Source organism: Crocodylus siamensis, chromosome 1, assembly GCF_052110815.1.
Source record: "Crocodylus siamensis isolate JL-2025a chromosome 1, ASM5211081v1, whole genome shotgun sequence".
Lineage (NCBI taxonomy): Eukaryota > Metazoa > Chordata > Crocodylia > Crocodylidae > Crocodylus > Crocodylus siamensis.
This window is the reverse complement of record NC_143395.1, coordinates 232,960,934-232,981,446: the sequence shown is the minus strand read 5'-3', so window position 1 is coordinate 232,981,446 and position 20,513 is coordinate 232,960,934. Positions and strand designations below refer to the sequence as shown.

The following is a 20,513-nucleotide window of genomic DNA, read 5'->3' as shown; positions in this document are numbered from 1 at the left end:
CCAGATTGTATGTGATAACACCAGCCTGAAATTCTTTTCTTTCTGAGCCTCCAGCTCTTTCTAAGAAAGAAGAAAGAGGTATACCATCAATGGAAGCTAGGGACAGCCCCAAGGAGGGCTATATAGCTATGGCCTGCACTTGTAGGGTTCAGATTAAAAAAGCTAAGGCAGTGTCTGAACTAAAATTAGCGACAGGAATCAAGGACAACAAGAAGTCCTTCTTTAGATATATAGGGAATGGGAGGAAAATGAATGGGAGCGTGGAGCCATTGCTCAACAACTCAGGACAGCTAGTCACCAGCACTGAGGAGAAAACTGAACTCCTGAATGACTACTTTGCTTCAGGCTTCCACCGGGCCAAGAGGAAAATCACACCAGCTAGGGTACAGAATAAGCAGGGTTCAAATGATCACCTTCCTAACATTGCCATAGAACTGGTATCCCACAGGAGTCAGTGCTTGGTCCAGTGCTATTCAACATCTTCATCAATGATTTGGATGTGGGGGTGAAGAGTTCACTGGCAAAGTTCACGGATGACACCAAGTTATGGAGAAGCATGGTCACACTTGAAGGTAGGCTGCAGGCGGACCAAGACAGGCTTACAAGTTGAGGGGACCAGAAACAAATGAAGTTCAACATTGAGAACTGTAAAGCGTTCCACCTGGGGACGAACAATCCCTTGCACACCTACAAGCTTGGCAATGCCAGCCTGCCCAGCACTACAAACAAAGGGACCTGGGGGTAATAACTGACCACAGTACGAACATGAGCTAGCAGTGCAATGCTGTAGCCAGCAGGGTTAACAGTACATTGGTATGTATCAATCGATGCATCTCCAGCAAAACCAAAGAAGTGATTCTCCCACTCTACTCAGCATTGGTGAGACCCCAACTGCAGTACTGCATACAGTTCTGGGCACTGCACTTTAACCAAGACGTGCTAAAGCTTGAGAGAGTCTAGAGAAGGGCTACCCATATGATTACAGACTTGCATGGCAAGCCATATGAGGAAAGGCTGAGAGATCTGGAACTCTTCAGCTTGAAAAAGAGAAGGCTGAGAGGGGAATTTGGTAGCAGCTTACTGCTACATCAGAGGCATACATCAAGGGCTCAGTGAACAACTGTTCACCAGGGCACCCTTGGGGAAAACTAGGAGTAATGGCCACAAATTCCCGGAAGACCGTTTCAGGCTCAACATTAGGAAAAATTACTTCACAACTATGGTGTCCAGATTGTGGAATAAGCTCCCTACAGAGGTAGTGCAGTCACCTACCCTGGAAATCTTCAAGAGGAGACTGGACGGTCACCTTGCTGGGGTCACCTGACCCCAGTTGTCTTTCCTGCCTAGTGCAGGGGGCTGGACCCAATGATCTTCCAAGGTCCCTTCCAGCTTCACAATCTATTAATCTTTCCTTCCCCATTCTAATATTTGTACCTTAAGTAGAAGTCATGCTTTTTTTCCTCAGCTGAGTTTTCTTTTATATTTCATACCTGCTTTCTGGCAGTGAGGACTTAGGAAACCCATAGAGGCATGTAATTTCTCCTCTTCCCAATCATCTGATGCCCCATCTCCAAGAAAGAGGATAGGAAATTCCTGAAGTCTGGGATCTTTATGTCCTGCTAAATTCTGATCCGTTACATGGATCAAATGCCTTTGGCTCCTGACTGAAGCTTTGTTAAAAAAAAAAAGAAAGAAAAAAAAGAACAACCTTGAGCTGGAGTAGAACCCAGACTTCAGTTATACCCTAAACAATGGAAAATGGAAGAGCTCTGAACTGTTCTAATCCCTACCTCTCCCATTATGGGAGGGATGGGAAAGAGTGTTGGGCAGTCCAGTTCTCACAGTTATCCCAACCTGCAGTGTTGGGGAGGAGCTTGCATTTATTCCAGTCCTACCCTTTCGAAGGTAGGGAATGCAGCTAGCAGAATGAGGTTCTGGTCCCTGCCACATTATATTGATAAATAATAATAGGACACTTACTGTAATGATAGTTCAGAGCAATCCCAGCCCAAGCATCTCTCTGAAAGCAGTTCTGTGAATAGTTACATTAACACCACCAAAGCAAGGAGAGGCTTCAGCACAGATAAGAAACCAAAGGGATGAATACAACACACAAATCCCTTCTGCATCAGCGTGCTGGAAAGTGCCCAATGCAATGATTTGTGGAGTAGGGTGCAGGGAAGGAAAGAAAGATGCTTGGTCAGGATGCGGAAAGGTCAGTGTTGCTAGAAGAGGTTTGTTTATTCAAATCTTAAATCTTTTAGATGTATTGTTTCTAGAACTGGAGCCCAGCATGCTCTTGAGCTCCAATCAGAATAATCATTGTGGGATTTCCTTCTAGGGTTGTAAAGTACAGACCAATATGAGCCTGAGCCCACCCACTTCCTGGGTAACCTCTGCTCTGCTTTTGTTGATACTTTTATAGCTAATGAAGAGAATTAACAATCTTGTGTTGTGTATAGGCTCTGCTGATTCTCAGTCGTTGTCCTGTTTCTTGTGCCATCATTCAACTACTTTCCTGTCTCCTTGACTCTTGATTATTTTTTTGTTTCACCTTGGTTTTGTGCTCTCCTACTCCTTCCTCTTCTACTTTTCATTCTTCTTTTTATTTTTTTCAGTCCTGGCAGTGCTCTCCTCTCCATATCATTCCAATGCCAGTGCTGTAGCCAACTATAATGCACACCATTCATCAAATGGCTTAGTTGAAAACATAAAACAGTGCCTTTTTCCACTTTCAGTTTCGGGCTAGGAACCTTTTTTTCTAAAGGGATCAGTTCAGAACAACATGGATTTTAACTCAGAGTCAGATGTGACAAAAAATCAAGTAAAATAAAAAGGAGATTTTCTCAAACTTTTTGGTAGTAAAAATGCATTTTCTGGTACAACCCGTAATGTGTCTCTTCTTTAATTACAAACTGCTGATCTTTAATCACCTAGCTGGGGTCGTTTGACCCCAGCATCCTTTCCTGCCCATGGCAGGAGGTCAGACTTGATGATCTGCTCAGGTCCCTTCCAACCCTACTAACTATGAAACTATGAAAATGATTTGCGTTTACAAATCCAGTTTGCCCTGACTAACCAGGTGCCTGCAACAGGAAATTGAAAACAAAAGCTTACCCCATCTGTTTCCTGCTGCCAAACAGAAAAAAATGGCTGATTTGTGTGTATATCCTCCATTACATCTATGCAGGCCAGTTCTGCAATACTGCCAGGCCTAGGAACAAGAGGCTGAGCCCATGGATCCAGCCCAAACCTCATTATATTTTCCTTCTTGAGTAAAAATTAATCTGAAACTGGACAGGGATGGTGTGGGGGATTAGCAATGAGACACAAACAGTCTTTTGCCTCTAGGTCACAGAGTACAGTATACATCCATACTTGCATATATGATAAAACTTTTCTAGGTAGACAACACCTGAGACCTTCTGTCTTGTCTGGCTCTTTGGACTCTGTAACACCTTCACATGAAAATGTATGTGTGGTAGGTGGGAAACATTAGACTAAAAAGCAAGTCATTTGGAAGTGCTATTTTGCTCAGCAATGGGGAGAGGCCATCTCTGAGGTGTTATGTTTCTCTTGGGCTAAGGACAGAAATCAAACATAAACCAATATAAGTGACTGGAAACCAATTCAAATCTTTAACATAACAGAAGTTCCATGCACATAAACTTCTTTCAAAAGAGCTGAAACCAGTTTAAGATATACCTAGATGGATGTAGTATCAGATATAATTGTTTTACTTTACAATCAGTTTACTGAGCTTCTGTCCCAGATCCCCTCCAGATTCAAGTTAAGTCAGGGTGCATCTACATGTGCCAATTTAAGGCACTTTAGCTCAATATAAGGGGCATTAAGGGCATGTGTTTATACATGCACGCTCTTAACACACCTTAAAAATGGTGATTTTAGGCTCTTCGCACCTAAATTTGCAAAAGCAGGTATCAAATTTAGGAATGAATAGCTAAAATACCTTAATGCACATGTAGACATAATACGGCACATTAACACTGTATGTGTGAACTGACAGTCCACACACCATGTTAATGCACCATAGTGTGTGCATGTGTAGATGCATGCCTAAATCCCCTTAATGTGAAACACTCTCACAGTATCCCAGAGTCCCAGGATACTTTGGACCTTTCTCACAAGCCTCCCTTCACAGTGTGGGCAGGCTAGCCTTGGCCCAAGCTGTCTGTTTCAGCCAAGCAGAGAGGTGTGCTCTAGCACGTCCCAGCTTCTGGCCTGAGCAACTGCAGGCATGTGGCTGCATTTCTGGAATCAAAGGTGAATGCCAGTTCACTGCTTGTTGGTTCAATTTCTGCACCTTAGACTAACCTGCAAAGATTGAATCAATTCAGTCTTGAGGTTTTTGACTGTTTTTAATTAGCCCTGGAGTTTCAGTCACTTGGCAAGGATTTGTTATAGGCCTTAAAGGAAACTGCAGTGTCACCTCTGCATGTATCTCGATATTAAGAACACATTATGTACTTTTATAGGTAGCAATATGTTAATAGGTGCTGTAAAAACCTCCTGAGTACTGAAAAATCAAGGGAATCATCTCTTTCCCTCTGAAGGAAAAATAGGTTGACTAGTTCATAAGGTACAAGGAGATGATCAAGGGGAAGCTAACTGGGAAAGAGGAGTTTTTCATGTAGTTCTGATTACAGAAAGGCCAGTGGTTGCATCTCTCTCTTGAAGGAGTCAGCTTCCTGGTCAAGGTCTGAGTCCTGTGAAAATTCTGCTCCCACATTTGCAAAGTTCCCACTGCTGATCAACAGTCAGATTGTTCCAGTGAAGTGTAGATGAGCCTAGTGGTGAAAGGGATGGGGAGAGAGTCCCAGCCACATCTGCCATGCTTTTATGAATTATGGGATAGGAATGTAAAGTCAGAGCACCTTCAGGAACAAGCACCTTCTGGAACAAGCATGCCAAAAAACAACAAAAAAAAGCTGAACCTCTGATATGCCAACCCTCTAAAAAGGGTGGTATGCAGAAGTACTGATCTCATCTCATGTACAATAGCACATGTTGTCACAGGCAAAACCATCTGCCTTCTCTCTGCCCTGGCTTTAGGACTCCCCCTCTATTGCAGAGAGAAACTAAGGAGTGGTTATTGCTGGACTGTGTAGATCAACATTGCTGTAGTTCCATTCTTTGATCTACCAAAGATAGTTTGGTTGTGGACTGGGTACTTGCTATTAATCTGCTTGATTAATCTGTTGATCTGGTTATTTTTGCCATGTTTGTGTTGAGCCTCTGACCTATGAAGATGTATTTGTGTAAGAAAAACTTTTAAGAGCTACAAACAGAAAGAAGGCCACTTGAGTACTACTTGGATAAGGGAAGCTCCACTGAGCTTTGGTGCTACAAAGTGCTCTGGAAACAGTCAAGAAAGAGGTGGAGAGGAAGTCCAGTGAAGTGTTGAAAGTACTGTGGGATCTGAGAACCAGAAGGGCTGATGGGAAACTGGTCACAAAAATAATATATTTAAATACAGATGGGGGATTGGGAATGAACAGGTACTAATATAAACAGTTATGGAGTCTAGGCATGTTGTGAGCCAGAAGCAATTAACACCTGTATAAAGGCTTTGAAATTCTCAGACAAAAGGAGAAAAGTATCATTATCTCAGTAATTGAAAAGACCAGAAGAGTCAAAAAATTAATTTTGGAGAGAAAGGGGAGGAAATATAAGTCACTGATGTAATGCAGCTGGTATTTCAGTGTTTCTTAAACCAGACTAGATTCTTGATGAAAATTAATTAAATTTTCCCCACTTCCTCAGGCTATAAACTGGTCCAAGGACAATGTCTTCTCACATTATCCATTTTCTGCCATAAGCAGAAAGCATACTCATTAAAAAGCATGATCTATTTGGTCATAAAGATGAACACATCCGAAGGAATACAGGGTCAAAGGATTATTGAGCTGTCTCATACTGTGGCCCCCTGACAGAGTTTTGACTGGGATTTGGGTGCTATTGCAGAGCCAACATCAGCTCAATGAGGCTGTGCAGGGAGCCCAACTCAAGCCCCCAAACCACTCTGGGTCTTAGGTTTATTTTCATGGTGTTCTTGTGAACTGAGAGCCTCAAAATACATCACAGTACTTCCGTCTCCAGCCACATTCACCTCATTTGGGTTAAATCCATGATCCACCAAAACAGTGATGACCACCCTGTGACACAAATGCCACAAGTGGTGCAGGCCACCTCTGTGTGTGGCACTTGCCAGAGCAGGGAGGGGTAAGGCAGCACAGCAGCAGATTAGGCAGGGAGCACGAGGCAGGGAGAAGAAAGAAGAGCAGCAGATTGGGCAGGGAGCAGAAAGCAGAGATGATTCAGCAAGGGAAGGACTCAAAAAGGGTGTACAGCTAACTTGAGGCATGCCTACCAGAAAGTTTGACTCCTACTGCTCCAAAACAATATTCAGTAAACAGACAAAGAATATACATAGGAGGAAAACATACACAGGAGGGAAACTGGTGGGGAAAAGATAGAGTGCTTCTTTACTTGTTCTGTGAATAAAACAGAACTCCATTCTCTAGAGTCTAGGGATCTCTAATCACCACTATGTTTACTTTCAAATAAAAGTAATAAAAAAATCATGGAATGTGTTAATAATCTCTTGAATCCACTAACTGCAAATGGAAAATAAAACATTTACAACCTGCACAATCTTTTGTGGGTAGCAATCTGCTAACACTGATGCTGTAGTTTAACTCTCACTTCACTGTTCTCCTAAGCTAGGGACAGACATTACATACAAACTGGTTTAAGTGATCAGAAACTGGTTTAAATCTGTAAGAGAACAGATGTTCAGTGCACATAAACCAGTTTTAAAATGGCTGAAATTGGTTTGAGATAAACCTGGTTGAATGTAGTATCAGACCGAACTGATTTGAGTCAAACTGGTTTATGCAATGTCTGTCCCAGACCCCTTGCTGGTTTAAGTTAAACCAGACTCCCCCAGCATCCCATGCTCTCTGCTCCAGAGCAGAGCTGGCCCTTTTCCTCTGCTCCTTGGCTGGAGCTTGGCACAGACTGCAGGCATCTGCCTGGCTTCCCCTTTCTCCCCCCTCCCCTCTCCACTCCCTGCTAAGCAGGGATTCCCCCATCCCCTTACGCAGACACCTCTCAGCATTAGCTAGCAGACCACATGCTGGCTATGGTCCATGCTGTGGCAAAAAGGTCAAAATCAGAATCAACAGGTAGCTGGTAATAGCTTTGTTGTTTTCTTAATGGGGTGATAAACACTGAGTTAGGGGTGATAAACACTGTGTTATCAAATGCCTGTTGGGCTGCTGTGGGGGGGAACCCCTCCCTCATCCTGCTGGGGCCTGGCCACGCCCCACTCAGCTCAGCACTGTAGAAGGGTAGGAAGGGTTACTCTAGTCCCTGTCCCCCCCAGCTTCTAGCCTGAGCCACTGCAGGCACGTGCCTGCATTTCTGGGATACCTGTAGAGTTACAAACTGATTTAGCCTAGCCAGGTTAGACTAACCTGCAAAGATTGAATCAATTCAGACTCGGGCTTTTTGAATGTCTGACCCTAGCCCTACAGAGTTTCCAAGTGACATCACTCCAGATAAAATAGCCTTAGATGGTCTTTTTGAACAAGACTAAAACAAACCTCAGACTAGTAATCACTATCTTTACCTAATCAGTAAAGATAGTAAGTCCTATTAATTAGCTCACAGTTGAAGATTCATGACTATTTTAGAAGGAAAAAGTCTAACTCCATTCCCTCAGAGATGCCAGGAGAAACCAGAGTTGGCTGCAAATAGTACTTCTAAAGTTTCCCAACAAGAGAATACCAATGAAATTCACCTTTATCAGGCTGATAATTGGTCTTAATCATTGCACAGCCTCCAGGCATGTCCCCCAGCTTAGAAAGCATATTTGAAATGAGGAGAATGATCTAGCATACTTTGTGAAGTAGGAATGAGAGAGTGAGCCTGGACATAACTCCTGCAAGATGGAGGAACACACATATGTACACACTTTGGAACAGAAGAGACAGAGGCCTGGTACATCCTCTCGGGTGGGAGAGAGAGGCTGCTTGTATAGCCCCTCGGGTGCAGACAGAGGGGACCTTAGTTCTCCACCTCTAGTGGGGCAAAGGACAGCATGTATCCTTTTACTTAGTGTGTCTAGGTAAAGAGCATTCCCAAGAGAGGGAGGAGGAAAGCCTGGCATACCACGAGCAGCAAGAGAGAAGCCTTCTGCAGGATAAAGAGCTGGATGAGATTCTGCAGTGCAATGGCCAGAGAGGATCTGAAAAATGGATTCTCCTGTTATGAAACACAGAGCATAATTGGAGATCTGGCAGCTGGCGGTTTTGCAAGATGCAGCCCATGGGCTCCTCATTCTAATCTTAGAATGGCATGTTCACTGCTTCCTGTGGACTAGAGCAGGAACCTCTCCCTCCCTCACATGCACAGCAGAGAGTCTACTCACAGTGCATTTCACCCAAGAAAGGGGAAGTACTTGGGGACATTTCAGTTTTTGTTTGCACTTGGAGCCTTGAGGAGAACTGGAGAAAGGGAGCCAAGTTTTCAGGTTGAAACTCAGGAGGTATGGACAACAAAGAAAAATAGCCACAAAAAAGCTGCTATGTCCTCCTGGGCAGATGAAATGTGGGTTAAGGCAGAGTGCTGAGGATGGAGCACCATGACCTGCTGAGACAACAAGTGTGTGCATGTGAGGACAGCCAGGTCCTGTTAAGACAAAGTGAAGTTCAGAAAAATGGCTGCTTCATAGATCTAAAGTCTGATGGCTACATTGGGCACCACAGGTCCTGCACTTTTGATGCAACCCCCAAACCTGTGTCAAACTTAGTTGAGACTTGCCTGTATCGCATGTAGAGAACAGCTTGAGATCTGTGTGGCAGAACATTTCCCACATTGTAAGGCTGATTGCTTTTTTAGTGGTAGCCCACCCCAGGTGGCTCTGCAACTCCTCCTTCTCTTCTATGTCTCATTCTTCGCTCCCAGCTATATCCAGCATGTGGCCTCTCCATTATACAGGACCAACCTGCAGCAGTAGCTCCTCCCGGATGAGTCATCATTTATCAGACGCATTGATCTTAGCCATCTTGCTAGCCATTCCTCAGCAGTTCCTCTCACTGTTTCTCCCTTAGCTCTCTGCCTCTTTCCAATTACTCTTTTCTTTTTGGAAAGACAAAGGGATGGGAAGGAGGTCATTTGGACCTTACTGGGAGGTTTATTGAGAGGAGAAAGCTTACCTGGGCTCTTATGGAGGAGGCAGGCCCTTCTTTGAAAAGCAAACAGTGATATTGCTGACATATTGAGTGAATTGATTAAAACTGAAAGGATGCTGTTGGAGGATTTTGGTGTTAGTGAGAGGAGGTGGGGAACATGCTGGAAGGTCTATCTATATATGTTTTTAAGGCAAGATGCTCCTTAACCAAAACCGTCTTGCACCATAATGCCGTAGCTCAGAACCCGATCCAAATGTGAAGCAAGTCAGGCTGCTTCTCAGTTTAACCCAATTTCTGTCCAAAAGACAGATATCTAAGGAACGAACTTTCCACTGTACACTCTTAAGTTTCTACTGCTAATTCTTTCACTATGCCCTACCCCATTATAAAAGCCAAAGTCCCATCTTTGGGCTTCTGGAAACCTGAGCTCTCCCTCTGCCTGTCAGCTGTGCCAAAAGGTTAATGCCAGTAGCTCAATCCACAATTCCTTCTAAATGGAACAATGGCAAGGGAGAGGAAAAAATCTGGGGGGCAGGAGAGGGCTTCTGTTAGCCACAGAAATGTGTGTCCTTCTAGATACAGCTTTAGTGGGACTTTCCTAGCTAAACAGAAGTGAGTGGGCAGGGCGAGTGGTATAGGTATAGTATTAAGAATGGTGGACTGAAATGTGATATTCTCATAGATGTGGGCTGTACACTGGAAATCTCCCTATTGTCTGGATTTTATGAGGTTCTGCTGAAAAGGCTCAGGATGAGGAAGTTAATTAATTGTTCGCTGTTTGCCCAGTTTTGTTTTTACTGATACCAAATTGTGGCACTAAAGAAAGAAGATTTTGGTTCCACAGACTTCTGAATCGCTGGTTTTTCACTGGTGTCTGATGATATATCTACAGCAAAAGAAAACAATACATGAGGTGACGTGGCTGGGGCATTAGGCCATGGCAGAAGTTGATCAAAACCTTATGATGGAGTTTCCCTATTTTCAGCCTGACAGGGGGTGTTTATGTTGGGGGTGCTGTGGCTTCTCATTGCCTGACATCTCTTTGAAAGGTAAGATACGAGGAGAGAATGGACAACAGTAACTCACTCACACAAACCCCTCAAGCTGAGCTGAGATATTGGGTGCAATGGCTTCTTTCATCCAGCCCCATCTCCCTGCAAAAGAGTCAGTGGGAGGGAAGGCCCTTCAGAACCAGATCCCTCTGCGCCATCCCATCCTCTACCTCCATCATAACTGAAACTTTTGGGAGAGAAGTCTCTTATACTCTAATGCTATCCACCCACTGCTGGAGAGAGACAGTGAAGGGAGAGATTTGGATAGAATTTTTTTTTTCTCACTGAAGTGAAGAACTGGAACAAGATCTTCAGCTGGAAAAGAAAGGCTTCCTCATATATTACCAGTACCCAGAATTGCTGAAATCCCACTAAGAATGCTAAGGAAATGTTAACATATTAATAGGCCACATTTTCATGGGTAGTTTGTTCTCAGACCATCTATTTGACATCTGACAGCAATGACTCTGAGCTGTCAGTCGACAAATGACATGTACAAATGACTCTTATACTTTGTAATTACTGACTTAGATTCACCCCAGCCTTCCTGCTTTCTGTGCTTTTGCGACATGGACATGTAACATCTTGTTTCTGTTTTTTCAGAATCAACCAGCAGTGACCAGTGCAGAGGTAGAGAAATCAGCATCCCCATCAGTGGCTCAGTTAGCAGGAAGGTTCAAAGAGCAAGCAGCTTCCATTTCTGGAAAGGAGGTAAGGAGTGATATGGCCTCCTAGGTAACAAAGCCAGGATATGGGAGACTTGTCCTGCCCACAGAAGGTGAGGAACCAGAGTGATCCATGCATAAAAATGTCTTGATTTCACATGGCACTTTTCATTCTAAAGAATCATAAAGTACTTCAGAGAGTGTGATGCAAACTAGGAACACTTTATTCCATGCCAACATTTTAGCATGCTTAGGCAGCTGTCACTATGAGAAGTCTATTGCTAGCTTACATTTGTGTCATATGCCCTGGGGACACTGAAGAGCCTAATAAGATGCCTATGGGTTCTTCAGTAATAGCTGGCATTGATGCATGGTACACATATGCTGCCTAACTCTGTGCTTTTTTGGGGTACTTAATAATCAGAAAACATGATTTCCCCAGCCAAATATCTGACATTTATGGTATGGAAAAAGAACTCCAGGTAGCGGAGTGTCCAATGGCAGACTTGGTAGCTGAGAAGCTAGCACTCTTCTTACTAGCAGCTTTCCATCACTCTGTTAAAACAGTGATAGGTGCCCTTTGAAAGACAGATAGATGTTGCTCTCAAATAGCTCTCTGATTTCGGTAAACAAAGTTTACCTCTTGATTTCAATCTGGGCCTAACTAACCAATTCCAGTGTTCTGAAGACTTAATTAGCAGTCACTGTTGAATTAAAAACCCCTTCACATTTTGCAAAGCAAACACTTTCCAAGCTTTCCATATTTCCTTTAGATATGTATCCTCCTCTAACAGCAAGAAACTGACACCTCATTTGCATTTAAATAAATTAGGCACATATAGTCTCCTGTTTGGCTGCAGATACTTGACCCAGCTGGGACAGAGATTCTAATCTGAAGACTGAATTTGACATATGCAAGATAGATTATGACTGAACCTGGAAGAAAATAATAGTACCAACACAAGTAAAAGCCATAGTCTATAGGAGTGCTAGACAGTATAGTTTTACTTTGCAGGAAAAGCAGTATCTCTTTTAATTGTGAGGTACTTATTGTGTGACTTGTGTCCTAACAAGGTCTGTATTGACTCAGTATAAAGGAGGACATGGGAGCTAGTTAAAGCTCCCCTATGCCATCATTTCCAATCAATAAGTTGAAACTCAGGAGGTATGGACAAACTGAGTAAAAATGGCTTTGTTTTATTTCCTGTTCCAAAAGACATAAGGGATTTGAGGTTCCTGAAGAAGGGTGTCTGTGCCCGAAAGCTTGCAAAGAACTTTCTTCCAATTATTTAGTTGGTCTAATAAAAGATGTCATATCTCCCTAGATAACCTTGCCTGCCTATAGGCAACTTGAGGCAGGAACATTGGATACTTGTGATCCAGGCCTGCTTCACTGAGACCAGGCAGTGAGGTAATGAGGTTTGTTAGAAAAGTAAAGGCTGCCGACTTTATTTGTGAGTCTAGACCCCACAGTTGGCTTTAACCTGCCCCTGAGGAGGCAAGGAGAGTCTAAAAACTTCTGGCTGCTGATAGGTCTTCTATGGCAGAGGGAGAGAGCCCCCTCTTACCAACCATATACATACTTTTTAAACAAAGGTGTTATTTAACAAAACTACATGCTGCTAATTGATTGCCTCTGCATTTTCTCTTTCTCATATAACAAGCTGCTTCCTTCTACTGCCAAGTTCAATTTAGCATATCACAATGCTGGGGCTGCCATAATATTCACTGGACACGTCTACATGAGACGTAAACTATGCAGTAACCTAATAACACTGCGCAGTAGCATGCTGGGCAAAAACGGTGCTAATACCATACTGTGTAGTAGTATTAGGTTACTGCACAGTAAGCCTCACTAAATAGCCATGCACCAGCACTACTGTACAGTAGCATGAGTTACTGTGCATTGATTAGTTTCTTGGTTAACCAAGTACTAAACTTAATGTGCAGTAACTATGGTGCATTAATGAATGTGTAGACGCAACTACCATTGCCCATCCCCGTTGGGCAACAGTGGAGATGGGCAACTTAATATCCAGCCTGATATTGAGTTCTGTCTGTCAGACTTAGCATGGAGGACATTAATGGGGACCTATGGAGTATCACTACAATAATACAACATGGCATTGCAGTGTTACAGTATATGTCAGGTCCACAGTGAATTGGTATGGAATGACACTGTTTCAGCTTGATTACGCTGCCATAGGGTATTGTGGTTTGCTGATACAGCTTCTACATTGAAAATCATGAGGCACAAGTTTGTCACACCAGACAGAATTCTGAAAACCATCCAACTCTTTGAAAGGGGAAGGTGCCACAATCTAACTTTCCACATTCCTGGCCATCAGGAGGTGAAAATAATGACAAAATTCCCTAAATATTTCGCCACCTTGGTAACTTGCCAGAGGGTCACAAAGCTGCTGTGAAGTACAGAAGATTTAATCTGACATTTCCAATAAAGGGGAATATGTCATTCCAATCAAGATGGAGCACTTTACCCAGGCTTCAGGTTCCTTGCATGGACATGACTGTGTAAATGAGAAGCTGGAGTTTTGGAGAGACTGTGCTAATGCTAAATGCTAATAATGTGCTAAGCATTTCCTTATTCTTAGCATAAACTAGATTTTTTTTCCAAAAACCCAAGCAGGTTCAGACTAATTGGAGTGTTACTGCAGTTCAGAAAACATAGTCTTCACTCCTGAGTCACTTACCACAACTGAAACCTGGGGGGTCTGTATGCTGTACCTTTCTTTAAAAGGTCAGTGGGGCTGTGAGCCTTTGGTCCCCAGAATACATCACACACAGAATAATGAGATGGCAAATGAATTAAGTAGGAACCTGAGACCCATTGGAAAGAAGAAGCCTTAGTAATACATAGAGACAGGAGAGGAAGAAAGAAAAGAAATTACAAGCTGTTCTAATGGGAACTTTCCAACAGGATGCTCATTAGAGCTTGTGGGAGCCCTGGAAGCATCTCCACCCTTCATTGCTTCCTGTCAGGCCCTCTGTTCACATAGAACCAGGAGATTGTTTCATGTCCCATAAATTGGGTGATATAACAAAAGGAATCCATGTTCCTAAAACTAGATGGGGTTTTATTAAGAGAGCTATTTGTGGAGATGCTGGAGTGCGGCTAGCACTCTAGCCGTGTGCATGAAGACTGACTTCTTGGTTCCTCCTCCAGACTCTTCCCTGTGGCAACCTAACATGCGACTGCCATGCGGATTTCTATGGTAATTGCCCTCCAGCACCTGAGTTTCACCCCTTCCTCTGTCACTCACCTAGCTGTTTCTCTCTTCAGGTACCAACCAGTAGACCAACCAGGAGGAAACCACCATGCTCCCTTCCCTTACACATCCACAAAGTGGAGGCAGGCCAAAATAACGAGCAAGTAAGTATCAGTGTCATTAAGGAGTTTCCTTTTCCATCCACAAAAAATACCCTGCATATAATCTGCTGTTTCTTGCTGCCTTCCCACCCCTGCTGTCCACATTCATGTCCCAGTTCTGCTTATAAATTGCTCTCTCTCTGAGTACAGCTCCAAAGATTCTACCTGATATTCGCATCTCAGGCTCTTTAGAGCAGGGACTGTCATGTATAGGGAGGGACCTACTTAATTTGCACTTTCATGGATTTTGCAGAAACTGCAAAATCCAGGATTGTCTGCAAAATACACAAAATCAACACAACAGCAAACGTAACAAAAATATGCTGGTTTCCCAGTGAGTACCAGTGGTCTTCGCTGCCAGGAGGGAAAGGCACCAGCTAGTGAGGCAGCACAAAGGGCAGAAGACAGAATTGCAGCAGCCCGCTCGTCCCTCCTTCCACCCCCAGCTGGGGCCTGTCAACCAATCAGCACCGCAGGAGGGGGTGGCATGAAGGCAGCCAGCAGTCACAATAGTGACTGCCCCCACGTCCTTCCTCCCCACAACAGGGCCTCTCTGCCAGTCAGTGCTGAGGGGTGGGGCTGCCGCAAAATTGGCTCTATGTGCTGCAAGCAGGCCATGCCTTGCCACAATTTAATTAAGTCTCTTGCCATGTGTCATGGTTTTACAGCATATAACACAATGAGAACTGACCTGGTTGTAGCCTTAGATGTTATTGCAATATAAATAGTAATGTTTCTGCTTGTGGATTCTTTTCTCATTCTTGACCCAGTGTTTTAAAAAGGTGGGCACATGTGTAGTTTAGCCAGAACCAAAAATATCCCTTCAGCTCCATTAAACAAGTAGCTCATAAAACATTTTCATGAATGGGAAACCATTGCTACCATCTGTGAGGAATGTCAGTTTTATGCCCATCTTACAAGGTAGGGAAGTGACCTCAAAGATTAAATATCTTGTCCAAAGCTGTATACACAGAGTACAGTGCTAGGAATAGAACCCCAAAGTCTCAAATCTTACCTGGTCAATTGTATTACACCCCCCTACTTCATACGTGCCAGTCAGAAGGGACAGTATTCCCTATTCCCACCAGTGATGCATATATGTGCATGTATAGGATATGGATCAGTTTGCTACCTGCTTTCGATAATCTTCCTCATGTGGCATTATATTACTCCACACATCCCCTCCTCTCTCTTTCTTCTGGAAAGCTCCTTCCCCTACAGATTTAGATAGTTGGACAAGGAGCTGGGAAAGTGGAGAGTAGCCTTTCTTGTGAGGATTCCCTCTCACTTCCTGAGATCTCTCTGGCTTGGTCCTGGCTTCAGAGCTTTTTCTTTCTTCATCTGGCTTATTTTGGTCTTTTCTCATTTATTTTCAGAAGCCATCTCCAAATGCTGGTCCGCTTCCCAAGGTCAAGGTGAAAAGCTCTCCCATGATTGAAAAACTGCAGGTAGGTGAGGGATGCTGTCAACCTCATTGCTGTAATTAAACTGAATAGCACTTCATGTGGTTATGACTGTAGGACTCCTTAAAAGCTTGTCACTTGCCTTTTTTTTTTTATACCCAAAATAACTCACAAATTTACCCAGCATTTGTTACCTCCTTGTATCTATCCATAGCACCTGTGTGTATGCTGGTTAGGACAACTAATAAGCTGAGTGCTTTTTGATGTATGGCCTGTTAATGCCAGCTGGCATTCCTAGAGTGTGATCCTCCTAGCAGTGCCTATGTAATGCTGCCTGAGACCTCTGCTAATACAAGTCTGCTCATAGCAGTGTCCTATTAGTATTGCCAAGGACACCAAAGCATGCAAACTTTTATTAATAGCAGTTTACAGGGACAACTCCAGAAGTGGGAGCTTTATCACCGTTGCAAACTAAGTTACTTCTGTGGTATTCTCTTGTTAAATATAGTGTTCATTCAGAGGGCTCGAGAGTGCCCACAGCTAGAACCTTTGGGTGCAGTATGGGCAAGGATAGAGAAACTAGTTTAAAACTCCTAGCTATAATAAGCCGACTGATCTGTTCACAGTCTCTCCTAATGGCAAGCCTCTGTAGACATGTTTGCTTGGCCAGGACATTGGAAAATCCCTTAGTCTCAGGATGGCACAAGAATAATCCAGAGATCAAGCTGTTTCTGCAGGACAAGTGTCCAAGTCATAACTTCCCCACATGGAATTGTTTGTTGACAGTATCACCAGGAGAAACAGAAAGCCAACAGCTAAAATGTTTGTGTTCCTGAGAAGTCTAGCACTATCCCTGTTAAGAACAAGGGCTCCCCCGGGTGGCTACTGAATGATCCTACTTGTGTCTGTTCTGTTCAGTTCATTTCTGCCAGGGAGAATTTGGGTGGTAGAATACAATACTTGAAGAAGGAAGTTTATTATAAGAACTTATTTTCTTTGCAGGCCAATCTGGCATTTGCTCCAGCTGCGCTGCTCCCAGGTACATCTCCAAAGAGTCCAGGTCTGAAAGTCATGCCGTCTCCATTTAGCACTCCCCCTTCAACGCCCAGCAGCCCAGGTATTCAGTCCCGTTCCAGCGAGTCAGATGAAGCACCAGTTAGCTTTGATCAACCACCAGAGGGCACTCACCTGCAAAACTATAACAAGGTAAAGTGTCTGCTGCCTTTCTCAAGTCCAGGAGGCCAAGGCCATTTTATTCCTGGGAATGGAACTGGAACAGTCTAGTCCTGTCTTGAAAGAATGTTTTTATAGCCAAAAGAGGAGTTTAGTGCTTCTACCTTTAATGCTGGGTTTTTGGGTGTAGCTGTGTTGGTCTAAGGACATAGGCAGGCAACGTTCTTTGAGTAGATGTGATATGTTTTATTAGACCAGCTGAGTAGTTGGGGAAAAGTTCTTAGCAAGCTTTTGGGTGCAGTCATCCTTCTTCAGGAATTGGGAGTCTCTGCTGTTCACCAGACTGCTGGACCAGCTACTCATTTGGCCTATCTTTAATGAGCCTCTGACTGTAGTTCAGGGGGCTTTCTTCTCTACCTACATTTAAATTTATTTTATTAGACCAACAAAATAATTGGGAATAATGTTAGGCAAGCTTTTGGGTACAAGGTGCTCTTCCTCAAGACTGTGAAAGAAGCAGATACAGCCTAAACTAAATACCAGTTAAAACAATGACCTTTGTTTAACATCATTATATAAAAGGAACTAATTAAAGAAAGGGAAAAGGGCCTGTGGAGCAAAAAACAGATATTAGAAGTAGCAACAGAACAAATAAAGAGCTACTTACATAGCTAGACCTAAAGAAGGGGACAAGGTTGAGGCTGTGGAGTACACAGGTTAACAGAGAAAGCAGGTAAATTGTAATGAGCCATAAAATGATTGTCTGTGTTAAGTCCAGTAAAGCTGTGAATTTTGTTTCTTGTTCCCTGAACCATTAACAACACTGCAAGACTACTTGAAGTCTTTCCCATGGGTGCTTCCTAAATATTAACTGCAGGCAATCCCCATGTAAATCAGCTTCAGTATAGAAATAACTAATACATACAATGAAAATTACCCTTCAAAATAATTCCATGGACAACAGATTCTAATTGTCTTCAGGTGGTTAAGGAGCATGATTCACCCACTTCAAGTGAGAATGAATTGGACTGATCTTACATTTGCACACAACATTATATCAAATTAAAGGACAAAAGCCAAGCTGTGCAATGAATTAGTACATTTTTAGGGTGGCTGTATGGCACTGCAAGCCGAATACAGCAAGATATTCTGTATTATATTTATTTTGTACCTGGTTTTTACAGAAATTTGGTCCATGGATACTCAAGATCTCATTATGAACCCAGTGATTCTCAGCCAAGATGATGTGGCACCCTGGGATGTCACAGGATCCTTTTAAGAGTACCACAGGTTGCTGCCCAGTTTTAGCACTCTTAATTGTGCAAATGTCTACCTATGATTCACAAGATAAGCCCAGAGATTTAAATAGGAATCCATAGTGTTAAAAACATTCTGACCTATGAGGTCTTTTTGAGATATTTTCAACAGCATAATTGCTATATTATTTTATTGTCAGCAAAAAATGAGTGAAAATTGACAGGTGGCATTTTCCAAGTGGTGCTTTAACTCTAATAAGGGGTGTCTTGACTCTAACAAGGGGTACCTTGAGTCTAAAAATGTTGAGAACCACTAGCTTAACCTCCATCTGAGCAGGAGAGGCTATATTGCATCCTGGCATCTCTTGTCCCTGCAAGCTACAACTCTATTGAAATGGCATCTGGTACCTGATCAAGCTTATTCCAGTTTAGTACAGTCCTTAGATTTCTGGCTAGCTGCAAATCCTGCTGTCATTTGAGAAAAGTTGGGTTATCCAAGACATAGCAGAATATGAGAGGGTCCTACAGATTTGGACTTGGAGTGAGTCTGTAGCTTCTGATTCTCTGTGGATTATCAGGCTACAAAGAAAAGAAATTTCTTTATCCTCTCCTACCATTTGCCTGCCAAAAATAAAATTGCTGAGGCTTCTAAATCAATTTCCTGCAAGTGAGCACCTGCATAATGAATCTACAGTCCTCAGGTCCAAATTTGTGTGTGTCCAGGTTCACTCATGTAAATTAGCTAAAACAGTGTGAATTAGGATGATGATTGCTGCTTCTTTGGAAAAGCAAAAGGGCGGTGACTAGGAGAACTGGTGTCTGGGTAACCAGCACTGCACTCACTGACACAGTTTAGATAATTTAGTCTCTGCATTTCCTGTAATCAGGTGCGGACAAGAGGATCAATAAAGCGGAGACCTCCCTCCAGGAGATTCCGAAAATCTGGAAGTGGTGAAGAGTTAGGGGCAATGGTTTCATCTCAAGAAAATGGTGCAAAGGAAGAGAATGGTGATGAGGTGTTTGCACCCAAGGGTAAGACAGAAGAGCCAGGAACAGAAAGCAAAGCAATGGAGAAACAGATTGGATCTGATGAAAAGTCTCCATCAAGGAGAAGATCCTTCAGGACAGAAAGTAAAGATGAGAGAGAAAAGCAAGCAGAGGAAACAGCCCCTTGCAAGAGCAGCACAGAAGAGGAAACAGTGACACATCGCAAGAGCAGCACAGGAGAGGAAGAAGGGAAATCAGACAAGAGAAACACTGAGACCTTGTGCCAGGTAGCTGTGGAAGACAAGGAAGAGAAGGTATGCAAGAGCACTGTGGGGGAAAAGGAGGATGACGATGTCTGTGAATCCAATAAAAGGGACAAAGAAACGGAAGAGGTGGAGAAGAAGGAAGTTGAGAGCACTGATACACAGGAAAAATCAGACATCCAGGAAAAGGACTCAGAGCCCGGGACACTGCAGCTGGCAGCAGACACAGACACTGCCAGTGAGAAGCCCAGTGTGACACCAACACAAGAACTGGGCACTGAGTAAATATGATGCAGGTGAGGTGGTTCACCACAGCAGTTGGGCATAGAATCATAGAAAATTAGGGTTGGAAGGGACCTCAGGAGGTCATCTAGTCCAACCCCTGCTCAAAGCAGGACCATCCCCAACTATCTCATCCCAGCCAAGGCTTTGTCTAGCCGGCTCTTAAAAACTTTCAAGGATGGAGATCCCACAGTCTCTCTAGGTAACCTATTCCAGTGCTTTACTACCTTCCTTGTGAGAGAGTTTCCTCACATCTAACCCCAACTTCCCTTCAGCCACTTGAGAAGATTGCTTGCTGTTCTGTCATCTGATCTGCCACCAGTGAGAACAGTTTAGCTCCATCTTCTTTTGAACCCCTTTCATGTAGTTGAAGGTTGCTATTAAATCCCCACTCAGTCTTCTTTTCTCCAGACTAAATAAACCCCGTTCCCTCAGCCAGTCCTCCTCCTAAGTTATGTGCTTCAGCCCTGAACCATTTTCATTGCCCTTTGCTGGACTCTCTCCATTTGTCTATCTCTTTTCTGTAGTGGGGGACCCAAAACTGGACACAGTTCTCCAGATGTGGCCTCATCAGTGCTGAATAGAGGGAAAGAATCATTTCTCTTAATCTGCTGGCAATGTTCCTGCCGATGCAGCCCAGTATGCCATTAGCCCTTGGCAACAAGGGCACACTGCTGGCTCATATTCAGCTTATTGTCTACTGTGACCCCCAGGTCAAAAAATACCTGAGAGTTACACAAAATGGCAGTGTCATTATTTCTGTTTCCCACTGGTGCTTCATAGATACTAACTATGGCCAATCCCAGTATGAATCAGTTTCCATATA

At 43.4% G+C, this 20,513-nt stretch overlaps 1 protein-coding gene across 2 annotated transcripts in view; it reads left to right on the top strand.

Annotated features, from left to right (window-relative positions):
* RCSD1 (RCSD domain containing 1) overlaps positions 1-20,513 on the top strand; it is a 49,032-nt gene that overhangs the window by 27,056 nt on the left and 1,463 nt on the right. Inside the window, exons 2-6 of one of the 2 annotated variants that reach the window (XM_090059049.1) lie at positions 10,874-10,981; positions 14,237-14,326; positions 15,700-15,771; positions 16,729-16,932; positions 19,043-19,701. In XM_090059049.1, the coding sequence (XP_089915175.1) occupies positions 10,874-10,981; positions 14,237-14,326; positions 15,700-15,771; positions 16,729-16,932; positions 19,043-19,690 (1,122 nt within the window). In that variant the 3' untranslated portion in view covers positions 19,691-19,701. Of the gene's footprint in view, positions 1-10,873; positions 11,049-14,236; positions 14,327-15,699; positions 15,772-16,728; positions 16,933-19,042; positions 19,702-20,513 lie in introns of those variants that run through there. The other variant, XM_090059058.1, reaches the window with a different exon arrangement.